The 15,746-nt window shown below is 37.7% G+C and overlaps 1 protein-coding gene across 1 annotated transcript in view; it reads left to right on the top strand.

The window, feature by feature from the left end:
* The window catches only part of SLC38A1 (solute carrier family 38 member 1), a 59,611-nt gene that overhangs the window by 22,671 nt on the left and 21,194 nt on the right, over positions 1 to 15,746 (top strand). Inside the window, exons 4-7 of the mRNA XM_088456504.1 lie at positions 5,311 to 5,384; positions 7,855 to 7,947; positions 10,027 to 10,099; positions 12,321 to 12,403. Coding sequence (XP_088312630.1) covers positions 5,311 to 5,384; positions 7,855 to 7,947; positions 10,027 to 10,099; positions 12,321 to 12,403 — 323 coding nt within the window. The remainder of the gene's footprint in view (positions 1 to 5,310; positions 5,385 to 7,854; positions 7,948 to 10,026; positions 10,100 to 12,320; positions 12,404 to 15,746) is intronic.

Genomic DNA, 15,746 nt, shown 5'->3' with positions numbered 1-15,746 from the left:
AAGAGCCAGGCAAAATATTAACAATAATGTAGAATAATAAAGTGTTTACAGCCACTAATTACAATAATCGCCGATTAAATTACAGTCTGGGCATTCATATGTATTATTCACAAGAAAATCGCTTTCAGCAATTTAAGGAATCAAAAACATGTATGCAGACATAGTAAGCCTGTCTAGTGCATGTAAAAAGCTGTTAGTAAGGTAAATATACATCATGCAACTATGATTCATTAATTCATTACATAAGCGGTAAAATACATATATCCTGCCTGCATGCACTATAAGATAAATATCAGACTTACTTATGCAATATATGTAATCACACTCTTGGTTCATAAATTATAGACCACTCCTTGTTGGTTGTGTTGAGAAATGTAACACTGGTGAAATGAGTATTGTTTACACAATGAAGGAGTTGCAAAACACGGCTTCTCTGCTAGAATAGGCAGGGGGCTGGTAGTGTGATAGATTAGCAGAAAGGGAAAGTATCTAGCTGTTAGGAATCGTGGCTGTATGCCCTGGTGCGCTAGGCAGTGCAGGGGGTGTGCCACTTACCTGATCCAGCGATACAAATCTGAAGGTAAACACAAGCAACACGGAGTGATCTATAATTTATGAAGCAAGAGTGTGATTCCTTAAATTGCTGAAAGCGATTTTCTTGTGAATAATACATATGAATGCCCAGACTGTAATTTAATCAGCGATTATTGTAATTAGTGGCTGTAAGCACATTATTATTCTACATTATTGTTAATATTGCGCCTGGCTCTTTTTCATTCCAGTTGGATATATAATATCCCTTTATTTTTAATTTGTATTCACTATTTGCTCGCCTTTTTAGCATTAAAATTAAAAGATAATTTTTAATCAAGCGATATTAGCACTTTCTCTAAACCTATAAGTGTGCCCCCACAAGGAGTCCTTCTTTTTCTCTTTGTTCATATTTGGTTTATTTTTTAAGGACCCTTTTACACCAAGCTGCGACCATTGTAGACCTGCCAATAACCGGTGGAAAAGGGGTATAACAAGGCTGCTACCATGGCCTAAGGGACTTGATATGGCAGGCCTCCAATCCTTGTGTGTAATTAAGAGTTCTTCCTAATCTTCTACTGACTTGCCTTATCTTATTTACATGCACTTAACTTTGTCCAGTATTCTCTAGAAGGGAATATTTGCTTTACTGCCTGTAAGAGCTCACATTTGCAGGTATCTTGGAACTGTTATAGACAATTTGCAATTCTAATTAATTTTTCTGTAGCCTTAAGGTGGGTACACACCTGACAGATATATCTGCAGATGATGGTCGTTCAGACACACTGAACGGCCATCATCTGCTTGTGCCCTTGGGTTCCGGCGGCCGGTGGGTGTGTTGGGGCGTGTCGACCTCCCATTCACACCTGGCGATGGACAGATATGTCTGCAGACATATCTGTCCATCTGCTGTGCAGCACAGCCAATGCGATATGTCGGTGAACGGCCAAAGCATCTGTCAGTGTCTACCCAACATTAGCTAGAAATGCTGTTGTCAGCAAATTATTATTATCTTCCCAACTGGTGCTGTAAGGCAGAAATATAATTTCCATTTTTTAAAACAACTTTTCTGGTTCCTTACAGTTCTTAAACAGACCTCTACTGTATGTATCTATATCTGATCATGGGACTTGTTTATTTGAGGATTATTGCCTCCTTGTTAAGAAATGATCACAAGTGGGATGACTGAACTTCTTTGGAGATATTAGGTTGTTCCCATACCAAAGAGATCTTAGTATATCGATGGAATGAGATTGGTCTGTGCACCTCTTTTTCCACTAGGTGGGGGTAATCAAATATTGGTTCTAGTACTAAGATGAAGCAGCAAAGGAGGAATCTAGTGACCCAGTACGTGTATTGTATTTTATGTGTCATTTGTGATTGCTGTGTGGTTGATTGAGTAGTTGCAGCCATAGGGGATTTCTTCATTGTATTTGTAGCATACAAATGTGTACCTACCCTTTCCGCAGTCTATTGGGAACACTAGACACGGATCGGAACGATATTGTGTATGTCCAATCTGTCAATCATGGCAGTTGTTCATTGCATCGTCTTATCTGTTGTTCTGCACGGCAGATGGGACGATGCAATGAATGATATCATGCTGTAACATGCAGCATATAACGATACATCACACCAGGGGCGTATTTAGAGAGGAGGGGTCCCGTGCTCACTCACCACCTGGGGATCCCTCTCCCTCCGGCGGCTGCAGCATACTGACATATTGAGTAGACTCTGGGCACTAGTCTGTGCCCAGAATCTACTGCGCATGGCGTCATTTTCCCTGTGATTTCCCTACTGCGCATGCGCCGCTGCGGTCACTTTCCTAGCATTCTTCCAAGCATTCTGTGTAGAGCCTCTGCAGCCAATGTGGGACTTCTGAGAGGTAAGTATTTGGAAGTGCCCATTATAGATTACGCCCCTGCATCACGCTGTCATACACCAGATCGTGCAGTGTGCATGGCGCGCATGATTATCGTTACATTACATCGCACCATCGCTGGGTCACACATCCTATAGCTTTAGATTGTTTTATTTAGTGGCTTCTTTAAGCATCTCAGCATATTCTTTCTATTGAGAACTGAGCACTTTAATGCGCCTTCAATTGAAAGCTCTGTTGTGGCATTTCTAATTTCTCTAAATTAATGGTACCTTTAAGGGAAACAAATAATTTTTTTTTTCTTTTGTAAACCTGTGCAAGGACTTTTCACAGTATATTTGCATATCTCCAAGGTTTAAAAGGAACTTAAAAACTTGCTGCCACTGAAAAATAGCCCAAAAAATTGTCTTTATTAAACTTGAATGTTAGTGCTTTCCACGTTTGTCATGGTGACACTTATTCAGAAAAAGTGAAGCGTATAGGCCTGATGTACACCACTATACATTTCCCATTTATCACTTTTGAACAGCATAAATCTACATGGAGGGAGATTTTATTTTATTTTGGTTTAAATGTAGGTTAAAAATTTGCCTTTTTAAAAAAAAATTTGCATGTATTTGTTTTATTGACATTTATATACATTTAAATTAAGTCTTTATATGATTTTTTTTGCTACATTTTAAATACGTTTAATATGCTTGAAACTGTTAACGAATAATATTAATTTCTATTTAAAAGGGTTATTTATGTGCATTGTTGGCAGATCTAGAAAAGTAATATAGGGAGGGAAGGGAATATTTGGAGAAAAAAAACAAAAGAAAAACATAGACCTGTAAAACTGCACTACCACCTACCGTAACATTTGTACTAACATGCTCCCCCCTTCCACTAGCGGAATCGGCATGAATACTGACGGCTGAATAGCTGCCAGTTTTCATACCGACGCCGGAAGCCCGATGAACACATATAATGACAGGGACACGTAAGTACCCTAACCCTCCCCTCTCTCCTCCCTCACCCTAAACCCCACTTAGTGGTGCCTAACCCTAACTTTCCTGGGGGCAGTCTAACCCCAACCCCCCCTTCCCCGGTGGTGCCTAACCCTAACCCCCCCCTTCACGCACCCTAAACCTAACCCTTCGGGGGGTGCCTAACCCTAATCCCCCTCCCCCTAGCCTGACCCTAAACCTCCCGGGGGGTGCCTAACCCTAAGTACCCCCGAGATGCCTAAACCTAACCCTCCCCCCGTGGCTTCGAGCTAACTATCTCCGCTTACCTTGGTTCGGGATGCTGGCCGTCGGGATTTCGTTGTCAGGCTAAAGATAGGTGTCATGATTTTGACGCCTATCTCTAGTCCTGGGTCGGCCACCCACTGTCGGGATTCCGACGGCCGGAATTCCGGGCAGCGGTAATGTACCTACATCCCCCACTAGCTAGAAGCCATTTTCCACAGGGCTCCTCTGTTCTTCCTGGCCAAGCATTGGTGTACATTGCAGGTGTAACCTGCAATCTCTTGTGATTGGTTCTCCTTTCCTTTTTGAACATCCCTTCAGCTGCCATTTTAAAGTGGACAACACAATCATAGTCGCTCGGACTAGAAATAGGACCACTTCAGTAGTATTTAACAACATTTAGGGTACATGGCTTATCCAGCCGTGCACTGACCCTATTTAAAAAAGTCAGAATGCAACACACGCAAGCTAACGTATTCTCATTACATTGGAAAGCTGGTGATGCTTTTATTATTGTGCCAGCTTATCTGTTTGCCATGGGAAAATGGGATTCTGTGAGGGTGAACTTAAACTACCTATAATCCAACAAAGCAAAATTATTGTGTCATCCAGTGGCGCTGGATATAAAATGTTGCAAAACACAAAGTATTGGGATAGTACTTAATCCTTATCAGAAATTTGAAATCCTGCTGGTCATCCTTTTGTATCTGGAGTTCTCAAAATCTTCATAATTTGTCCATATGATACATGTAACAAAAATAGTAAAGGAATGTCTTAATAGTCTGATGTAATTTTCCTATTAATGTTCATATGCAGAATGACGTTGTTCTTAGCAAATGGGCACGTATGGTTGATGCGTACCCCACTCCATTATATATACCAGGAGACAGGAAGCCCAGATCAGTGAGGGGCCGGGGTCCTCCAACACCACCAAATGCTTGCAGGAACTTACGCAAACATATACCATTTCCTTCTTTATGAGGAAACATCATATGGGAATTAACCCCGAGGATACTCCAGGAGGATATCCGAAAAGAAACCATTATATGCAGGTTACAGCATTTACACCATGTGAGTAGGGTACGCATCACTTCACCCCTCATAAACATTTGTGTGTCACGATATAAAAAGACTTGTTTGGAATAACAATTAGGAAGGAAGAGTAAAGAAACCTTTTTAGGAGTTAAACCACACTTTCTAATGTGAGTGGGGTACGCATCAACCATACGTGCCCATTTGATAAGAACAACGTCATTCTGCATATGAACATTAATAGGAAAATTACATCAGACTATTAAGACATTCCTTTACTATTTTTGTTACATGTATCATATGGACAAAGTATGAAGATTTTGAGAACTCCAGATACAAAAGGATGACCAGCAGGATTTCAAATTTCTGATAAGGATTAAGTACTATCCCAATACTTTGTGTTTTGCAACATTTTATATCCAGCGCCACTGGATGACACAATAATTTTGCTTTGTTGGATTATATGTATTGGAGTCGGGTGAGCCTCCATTTGTTGTGTTGAACTGGGGGCAGCAGGTTTTGCGCACCATACCTTATAGTCACTTTTTAATAGACTGTAGAACTTAAACTACCTGCCTGCGCTTGTCCTGAAGGTTGTCAGACTTTAAATTAATATTTTCCTTATTTTATTTCTAGGATACTTTTAATTTCAGTGACTCTATTGTCTATCTACTCTATAAACCTTCTACTGAAATGTTCCCAGGAAACAGGTACTTATTAATTTTTTTTTTAGTACCAGACCTTCAGAGGCTTTAGAAAGTGCATTGATTTACAAGCTGTGGGTGCTCTATAAGCATTGTGAGGGGGTGAAATGTTAATGTTACAGCATTTCAAATATGTCTGTATATATATATATATATATATATATATATATATATGAGCATAAGAACTTGCCTCCAGTACCTGCTTGATTGCTACTTGCTAGAAAGCTTATTATTGTTATTTATTGAATCATTGTATAATAATATTTATAATAATAACTTTTATTTATAAGGCACCACAAAGTATCTGCAGCACCATACATGGTAAAAAAGTAAACTTTTCATAATAAGAGTATGAGAGGATAAGTACAATACACGACTGACCATATCGTTAGTATATAGCAAAAGTACCAAACATAACAATAACACCATAGGCAGAGAAGGAGAAATAAGAGGGGCAAGGGTAGAGCAACTTGCTGAAGCTCGCAGGAGCATGCCTTGGTAAATTGCAGGTGGGCATCTATACAATACTCAGTAATCCTGTATCCAATGTATTGGTGACCAAACAGTGTCAGTGTTCAAGAGAAGAACAGAAGGGAGGAGTGCTGTGCCCATTAAAGATAAATAATAAGGGGAAGGGGTGACAAGTTGAAGGTTGAATTGGGAAAGCTATTAAGAGTATGGGAAGATGAAAAGATTATCAAGTAATGAAGAGGGTTGGTAAGCATAGGTAAAAAGGTACATTTTAAGGGTGCATTTAATGCTGGGGGGGACTGGTAGGGAGGTCTGACTAGGTGAAGGAATGAGATCCAGAGAAGTGGGGCACCTCAAATTATTTGAGGCAAATGTGAGAAGCATTAACCAGGATGGTTGTGAGGTGGCGGCAGGAGAAGGAGTGGCGGGGGCAGAAGACATTGTTGACTAAGATGAGGTTAGAGATGTATTGGGGGGGGGGTGTTGGGAAGTGATTTAAAGCTTTGTAAGTGAGGATGAGACACTTGAACTGCAAAAGAGAGGCCAGAAGCTATATAGTGGGAGAGGAAATTTAAGCAGAATAGCAGAGTTAAGGAAACATTGAAGTGAGGAAAGGCAAAAAAGAGTTCAGATGGGAAGATGTTACAGTAGTATAAGCGGCAAATGATGAGAGAGTGAATGAGAACTTTGGTGGCATAAGGGGCAAGGAAAAGCTGGATTCTGGAGATGTTCCAGAGGTGGAAGATGTCCTTGACGTGGGGAATGAAGGAAAGAATGGAGTAGAAAATGACAAACGGAGAGAACAGAGTCGGCAAATGATGAGAGAGTGAATGAGAACTTTGATGGCACCAGGAGCAAGGAAAAGCTGGATTCTGGAGATGTTCCAGAGGTGGAAGATGGCCTTGATGTGGGGAATGAAGGAGAGAACAGAGTCGAAAATGACACCAAAGCAGTGGACTTGAGGGACGAAAGTGAGAGTGGGGAATGTCTATTGGTGGAGGAAGAGGTGGAGGTGGAGTCAGAGGTAGAGACATAAAAGGAGTGGTTGGTGATGTAAGAGGTGAACCATTATAGCGAATGATGATAAAGTGGAAGGTGTGGAGGAGGCAATGATTTTTGAGAATGTAAAAGGTAACAAACAAATGACAGATGTGAAGAAGTGACCATTGGACTTGGGAGTGAGAAGTTTTTGGTTACCTTAATGATGGCAATTTCAGTGGAGCAGAGAGTGGGGAAACCAGATTGAAGATAGCCAAAACGTGAGTGGGCAGTGAGGCAGAGATAGACAATCCTCTTAAGAGCTTGGAGGCATAGCGGAGGAGAGAAATAGGGAAGTATTTAGAAAGAGAGTCAGGTTAAGTGTTGGTTTCTTAAGGATGGGTGCAATTAGGGCATATTTGAAGGAAGAGGGGACAGAACTGGAAGAGAGGTACATATTGAAGAGATTGGTGCAAGATGCAGGAGAGTGCAGAGGGGTGGGAGAGGATGGATTTTAGGGGGAAAGCCTGGATTGGATCTGTGATCTGGAGCAGGAGTGGTTTGGGACAAGATGAGCCTGGTGAAAGACGGTCCTGCGGAGGACATTGGCAGGGATGAGTGGTGGAGCAGTGCCTGCGCATCTACAAATGATTCCAGGATTCAGAGGGTGGAAGTTTCTGGTTCCCAGAGTAGAACTCAGTTCAGCACCTGCAAGCTGGACCATAGCAATGTTCAGTACAAAATTCATATCTTACACAAAGCAAGCCCAATTCTGCAAGAGCCTCATATTCCACATGCATTGCTTAAAAAAAGTTTACCTATTGCCTGTGTACTAAAAACATATATTTAAGATGTCTTCTTCCTCTTACAACTAGATTTGATGAATTAAAAAAAATATCCTTATATACATACACAAAATCCTGTCTTTAAGATTAGCTTTGCAAGTACCTATGTTACAGAGTAGACATGCTTTTTGGATTTTGTTTATAATATTTATGAAATAACAGTAACCATTCAATTTAACCAGGCTGCATGGTGTATGAAAAGTTGGGAGAGCAAGTGTTTGGTACTCCAGGACGGTTGTTGGTCTTTGGGTCAACGTCACTTCAGAACACAGGGGGTAGGTATTTTGATCACTTAATACTCAGCTAACATCCTGTATTACTTGTTAATGTCTGTTTCACTCATACTATTTGTTAAATCCTGAGAATATACATATAAAGTTTCAAGGCAGATATAGACTGATGCATTAAACTGAAGAATATGATACATTATTATACAACCAGGTATATACTGTATATTGAGAATGTTATTCATCTACAAACTTATACATGAAGGATGAATGTTTTCTCTAGGTAAGGACAACACTTTAAGTACAATTCCTGTACTTAATAAAAGGGAAGCACAGTGGTTAGCAAAATTTAATTAGAGTCTCTTTATCTATACATATACAGTGAAAAATTATTACCAATTATATATTTAATTTAATGTACATTTATTAATCATTAATTGATGATTTGGAAGTTTAGAAATGTACAAATGTCCACAAGGGTGGTGAAATTGAGTAAAACTTACTACCTTGGTTATAATGCATGTGAATATTACCAAGTAGACGTAGGGGCAGATGTATTATTAATCAAAATTTGAATGCAAAAATTATCACTTTTAATCATGTTTATAATAATGGGCTTTCATCCGAATGTATCAAAGTGAATTCAAATTCAAAAAGTGTATTTTCAGAGAAAAATTAAAAAAAAATGAAAAATGTTCTCAGCATATAACAATGAAAACCATATATAGCAAAGGTGATTAAAATGTAATAAACATAAGTATTTTAAACTATTACAAAAGAATTATATTGTAAAATAAATTCTGAACAAGGTACAAAATTATTTTACAGCTCCAACTGGAAACAATAATAAACAAACAAACAAACTGTGAAAATGGACTGACTTAAACTTAAATTTGATACAGTTATTTGGGAAAAATATTTGTCATCAATTTTATTAATGCAAATGGATATGACAAATAATAAATTAACAATATCAAATGATCATATTATATTGGAAAGTGAAGTAAATAGTGGGTCATGGATAGGAAACCTGTGGCACTATCTGTTGTGGAACTACACATTCCAAGCATGTCCTGTCACAGTTTTAGCATCTTCTAACAGCAAAACTGTGTCAGGGCATGCTGGGATATGTAGTTCCACTACAGCTGGAGTGACATAGGTTGCCTAACCCTGTAGTGGGTAGTTAAGTAACTAGTGAGGACTGTATTAAGTTTTGACAAGCAGAAAAAATCTATTAAATTTTCTGTTGCCAAAAATATATGCTCCCTGTGCTGGGAGAGGAGTAACAACACAGAGGTTCAGGAGAGGGATAAGAATATATGCCTTTCCCCCAATGCATTTTTATGAAATTCTACCCAACTCGACATCAAAAGATGGATGAAAATACGTTTCTGTACTCCTTACAATTGACAAGTATCACTTTTTCAAAAATAGCTGCAATGTTTAGAGATATTTTAGAGACACAAGTTCTTAAGCGACTATGAAATCCCTAATTTTTGGTTTTATGAGGCATATATAATTTATAGCATAGATGTTTAAATATGGCTTGTTGCTGTAATGTATTTACATTGAAGAGTTTTTCAGTTCATTTAAGCCCACCTCACCCTAATATTAATGGTTATTCTTTATGAGTTGACTCATTTCTGCGTAGTATGTGAATGATCACTAAAGCAAGGCAATTATGGAGATGGTTTCATAACAAAAGATCAGTGATAAAGATTAGCAGGCTTCTAATTAATCCTTACTAGATCAATTAAATACTGCCTGTGTGAAGGCAATTCTTTTATTACAAACTAATGAATCATACAAACAGCATCCAAATGCTAATACATTTTATAAATACAAATTATGTGCTGTTCCAAAATCAACCAAATGGTTGATCTTTTATAGTACATTTTACTTGACATTGCACTGTTGCATTGTACTGTATATGTACAAGGATGTGAATGCAGTAAGAAAAAAAAAGTCTGAAAATAGTAACAAGTCAGAAATAACTTATGAAGATAATATGGGAACAGATTAATAGCAGATAAACATAAGAATGAAAACTATTTTAGAGGCTGAAATTTTAAATGGTGAAATAGCTATATTATGATGTAATATATCTTTATTTTTCTCTTTTTACAGCAATGCTGAGCTATCTGTTTATAGTAAAACATGAACTACCCATTGTCATTCAATCCCTGACGGGGAAAGAGTTGTAAGTTGACTTTTGAGATGTATACATATTATTGTAGTACAGTACTATGATAATAATTAAGTGGTAGTTTTTTACTGTAACCTGATGAATTTGTATTCACATTGCATGTTAAAAAAAAAACTAGTGTAAAGGACATCTTACTCTTTCTGTTACTCGTTCTGTTGTGTGTATCAACAATATAATAACAGTATTGTACTGGTACAGAACATCTAGTAGCTTTTTCAGCATACAGTCCCAGAGTTAAGCTAAGCCTTTGGGTACATTAAAAATCAAATATAGAAATCTTTATTAAAATTTAGGACTGTATTTATTAATATTGGCGATGTCCTTACGCAAATGAACAGTACATATTGCCGCATATAACAAGGATACAGAATGTTTCTGGTTGATAAATTATCAATCCTGGGCTTGTTAAAGGAAGTTTTCACCTTCACCGGCAGCCTGACTAATGGGGACTTCAGGCAATATGCACATGCACATCAGACATGACCAAAAGGGGATCCTGCAAACCCTCTCTGGATTTGCAAGTTACCCATTAACGGGTTTTTGTTAGCGGCGTCTCAGGATGGCATTATATATATATGACTTCTATGAAGTAGGCAACCACTAAGCAGAGATTTTTTTTTAAATTCAACTCCTAAGGGGTGAAAAGGGCTAACATCTTTCCTCCCCTATGCAATGTCCTGACTGACTGACTCATCAACGCCCTGCCCAAAACACTTTACCTAGAAACATGAAATTCAGGGAGTATATTCCTTTAAAGACGCAAGCACCCACTAAACAGCGATATTTTTAAATTCGACTCCTAAGGCGGGTGATAAGTGGCAGAATGTTTCCTGGTGATTGAGTGACAAATCAATATGTTACAAATACTGTGGGACAGTAAAATCATTGTCTGGGTCGAGTGGCAGCTTCAGATATGGGGGCTGCAGTACATTACTCAAATAGGGGAGCCACACCAACTGCCAGTGATGTGTGGCAGCAGTTGGCGTGACAGTTGGTGTGGCTTCCCTTATTTGAATATTGAACTGCGCTGCAGCCCCATCTCTAGAGTCACCACTGCTAAGAACTTAACAATTTGACTAGGTTTTTTCCGTTTGGATACGATACTTGCTTTTGTATTTGTTTTTTTATTTTTCTTGAACATGGCAATTGAGTTTTTGAATGTTAAAGGGGAGATGGTGCCTCACACCCAGTGGCAAAACTAGTGTTTTTGGAGCCCAAGGCAAGTTGAAGTAAGGCACGTGGCAAAAAATTGTCCGTGGTCACACACAGAAGGGGCGTGGTCACTGAAAATGGGGTGTGCCAACATGACACGCCACCCATTTCCTCATCACTCTGGGAACATTCCTTTCCATTCCATATGCACGTTACCTATACAGTGGTTTCTCACAATGTGGAACCTCTGAAGAAAACGTATCCTCCATAGGAAGACGGTGTCTTCAGTCGGTATTCACTATTCATGTAGGTCACATCATCAGGAAGATGCCTGTTTGTGTAGGAATATTAACAAGGTCATCATCATACAATAGCGGTTCAACCAGACTCGTTCCCCCTGTGTAACTTCCTTCCCCCTGCATCTCTCAGCCACACAATCTCCCCCCTGCGTCATCTCTCAGCACACCATCACCTCCCCCCTGCGTCGTCTCTCAGCACACTATATCCTCCCCCCCTGTGTCATCTCTCAGCAACACCATCACCTCCTCCCACTGGGTAAATGTATACACTTACTTTTTTGGACTGTTTTCAACCAGTGTGTTTGTATTTTGTGTGTTTTACTTTAATGTAACGTTTACTTATCTGTACTCCTTTACCCCAGAGGCATCAAATTAACTAAACAGATAAGCTCAGTTAAGATGGGATGAAGGAAATTAAAATATCTAAGGTCTACTCGGTGAAACTGGGTACATCAGCTATTATATACAAATATAAAAACACACCACTCGCGTACTAAAGAGGGTCCAGCGGGACTCTACTTGAGATAATCTTAGTCTGGTTCCCTCCGACCACCACGGCAGAAATGGTAAAAACATACAGGTTGAAATGGCAGCTCAAAACAACATGAGGCAGTGGCTACTTAGCACTTTAGGCTCTTTGATTCACAATATGGACTAGATTTACATCGGTTTCTCAAAACCGCCGATAATCGACGGACTACGGATAGTAAATTTAGCCCTAAATGTCTACAATATTGTAAAAACGTTTTCAATTTCCATTACAGGCCGTGGTACCTGGATGGTTGTTTTCTCCTGGTTCTTGTAACTATTGGAATCATACTTCCATTGTGTCTTCTCAAGAATTTAGGTATCATATATAATTTTCAGGAAAGAAATGTTTTTTTGAATTCTTGTTTAGGTGTCAGGTAAAGTGGTTCAACTTTCTTAACCCTCACCAACACAAAATACATCAGCCAAAGAGTGACACAGTCAAATGATGAATATATATATATTCCTTAATTTACCAGTTAAGGTTTATTTATAATAATTAGCTATTTTTAGTTTATTATCATTAGTGTAAAGCAGCAGTCTTCAGGTTAGATCCCTCTGCCGTAGAGATCAGAATAGGAATTTTATAGATAAAGTACCTGGGGAGCGCTAAATATTTTTATATATTCTGGTTAAATCACCTATACTTTAATATATTAATATACAATAGGTACCAATAAAGAGGTGGAAGATAATTTTCTAAATATAGCACTGAATTTATTAAAAAAACAAATTGCATTTAAAATTGTCAGACAAATATAATATACCAGATAAATGTATATAGTAAAAATTCCTTTATTTTTATCCACATAGACCTGTTGCTGTCCCATAATTAAAAGACATTCAAAAATATCCTAATTCCCTGCCCATTAAGCGCCAATGCGTTTCGTCGATCGCGACTTCTTCAGGGGCATTATCTTGGACTGTACAGATAATTTCTCACTTTCAAAACCTATTATAAACTCATGGTCTGTATATGATCTTCCAATTTTGGAACACTCTTGGATAGTATTAAAATTACTTGATAGTGAGACCAGGTAGTTCTTCTATTCCCCAGTTAGTAGCCAACCCTTGAACACCACTCAGCAGTTTATGCAGAGTTGTTTATATAAGGATATATGTCAACAAACACAGGAACAATTTCTTCCAGCCTTGTGATCTCTGTGATTTATACATGTATCTGGTATATTATATATTTGTCTGACAATTTTAAATGCAATTTGTTTTATAATAAATTCAGTGCTATATTTGGAAAATCATCTTCCACCTCTTTATTGGTACCTATTGTATATTAGTATATTAAAGTTTACGTAATTTAACTAGACTATATAAAAATATTTAGCGCTCCCCAGGTTCTTTATCTATAAAATAAATAAATATATATATACTTTGCATTCTGTATTTGCTAGTGGTGAACTGTAATCTCTATATAAATTGTTGATTGCAGTATGGGACAATTAAAGTGCTATGTAAACCACTTTTGCTACCGTATTTAATAGAATAAAATAGCAGATTCTGAAAATCCCTATAAAATTAATTATGACATTAGCTGCTCTCATTTCTAGGCATATTTTAATTGTTGTACATGTCATCATAGTAGCAGTGAAGCACAACATTTACATTCACACTCTCAAGTAACCTGCTGCATAATATTGACTTGCATTTCAAATGTTCAATAATTGTTCCTGGTGATTTTGCACATATCTAGTTCTGTGGAAGAACATGCAGTTTCACTGAGGTGTGCAACTTCTGTCATACAATCTTTCAGTTCTGCTTTAGCATCCTGCATCATGTTATTTATTTGCATTTTTCACAATATGTAGTGTATAAATAAAGCTGGAAGAAAAGAAAACTGCACAGTAATAATGTGTGACATTTAAAACATGGTACGTTTACCAATATTTTATAGAACTCAAAATAAAAGAAGATCCGAGCTAAATAAAAACATTTATTAAAAATATTAATATACTAAAAAGTATAAATTTGCACTTACACGCATAAAAACACAGCCAACAGTTTCACTTTTAACGTTATTAAAATATGGCCAACTTTAGTACTAGCCAAGGATAGCTCTCGTAGTCAATATGCATATTTCACCTTAGTTCATCTTAGGTAAGAATATTAGATTGAAATAAGTCCAGCAAAAAATGTGATATATTATCAGTTTCCATGGGTGCTTTTAAGTTATGAATATTAAAATTAAAAAAGAAAACATGGCGTGCTGAATTAAGTTGCTTAATTAAAAAATGTATATTGGTTTATTAAGTCATATATAATGTATAAAACATACATAAAATATATAACACATCACAAAGTGGGTCACGTAGGACCGGAAAAAAGTTGAATGCAGGTACATATTAATAAATCTGTGGCCACATACCAATATATGGATCCTATTAGTCATATGGCAAAGTTCCAGCCCCTATATAAGAGTAAAAGCTTCTACTGGAGATAGGATTAGTTTTCAAAAAAGCATTCAATTCATTATATTCCATAGAAAATCAGAATGCTGTCAGTGGGGAATGCTGGAGAATGTTAGTCAGCAAAAGGGCATAATTAGCAGAATATAGTCATCATAACCTGATTTAGGATAAATGCCCCCTCTTATGCCGAGACAAAAGGTGCAGTTGATTCACTCAGATACCCTTAGTTATGCTAATTAGGTCCTCTGATGTAACTGCCATGTCATAGGGTGGGGTAAGGCAGCAGTCGACTTCCTGTATCATAGAAATCTTATTGTGCCCTTAGATGGCGCTAGATATAAAGTAAAAAACAGTATAAGATATTAAGACAATACTTAATCCTTTTGAAAGATGTCTTAATTGTCTTTAATCGCCCACAATCCTTTTTGTGTAGTTTCAAATAATCACAGAGGGCTCCACATGATGCAAATGTAAAAAAACATATACAAAAATGATTCTTAACAATATGGAAATAAATATATATATATATCTCTCAACTTCGTCTATATTTTAGATCAGAAGATCATAAGTATTTTGCGTACCAGACTCACATAACAAAGTGTGAATCTGTATATATCTGGGTATCTTTATCTTCCCACTTTATATGATAACCGTGCGTTTAATCAAAATAAGTGATCAGCCCAGCGCAGAGACGGTACTGCGTACCTTACTCACATTCAGTGTACGCTAGCAGTGCCTGTAATGGTTTCTTTTTAGGTGTCATTCCTTAACACTTCAATCTTCCATCATTCAGCCATACATCCTCATCATGTAAAGAAAGGGGATGATATATGTAGCTGAACAGCGATTTTATTACAGAAGACAAAACATAAATATAAACAAATATAAAAGATCACGACCTGATATGTTGTGATAGTGAAGTCCGGAATTCACTATCTACTCCAACCAGGTTAATGCATCCAATATCAAAGACATTTTATATAGCCAGAGTCCCGTTACGGGACTCGCTGTTCAGCTACATATATCATCCCCTTTCTTTACTTGATGAGGATGTATGGCTGAATGATGGAAGATTGAAGTGTAAAGGAATGACACCTAAAAAGAAACCATTACAGGCACTGCTAGCGTACACTGAATGTGAGTAAGGTACGCAGTACCGTCTCTGCGCAGGGCTGATCACTTATTTTGATTAAACGCACGGTTATCATATAAAGTGGGAAGATAAAGATACCCAGATAT

The sequence above is a fragment of the Taudactylus pleione genome, unplaced genomic scaffold (assembly GCF_031769625.1).
Source record: "Taudactylus pleione unplaced genomic scaffold, aTauple2 ptg000041l, whole genome shotgun sequence".
Lineage (NCBI taxonomy): Eukaryota > Metazoa > Chordata > Amphibia > Anura > Myobatrachidae > Taudactylus > Taudactylus pleione.
Note: the sequence above shows the minus strand (reverse complement) of the source record. Positions and strands in the feature narration are given on the sequence as shown.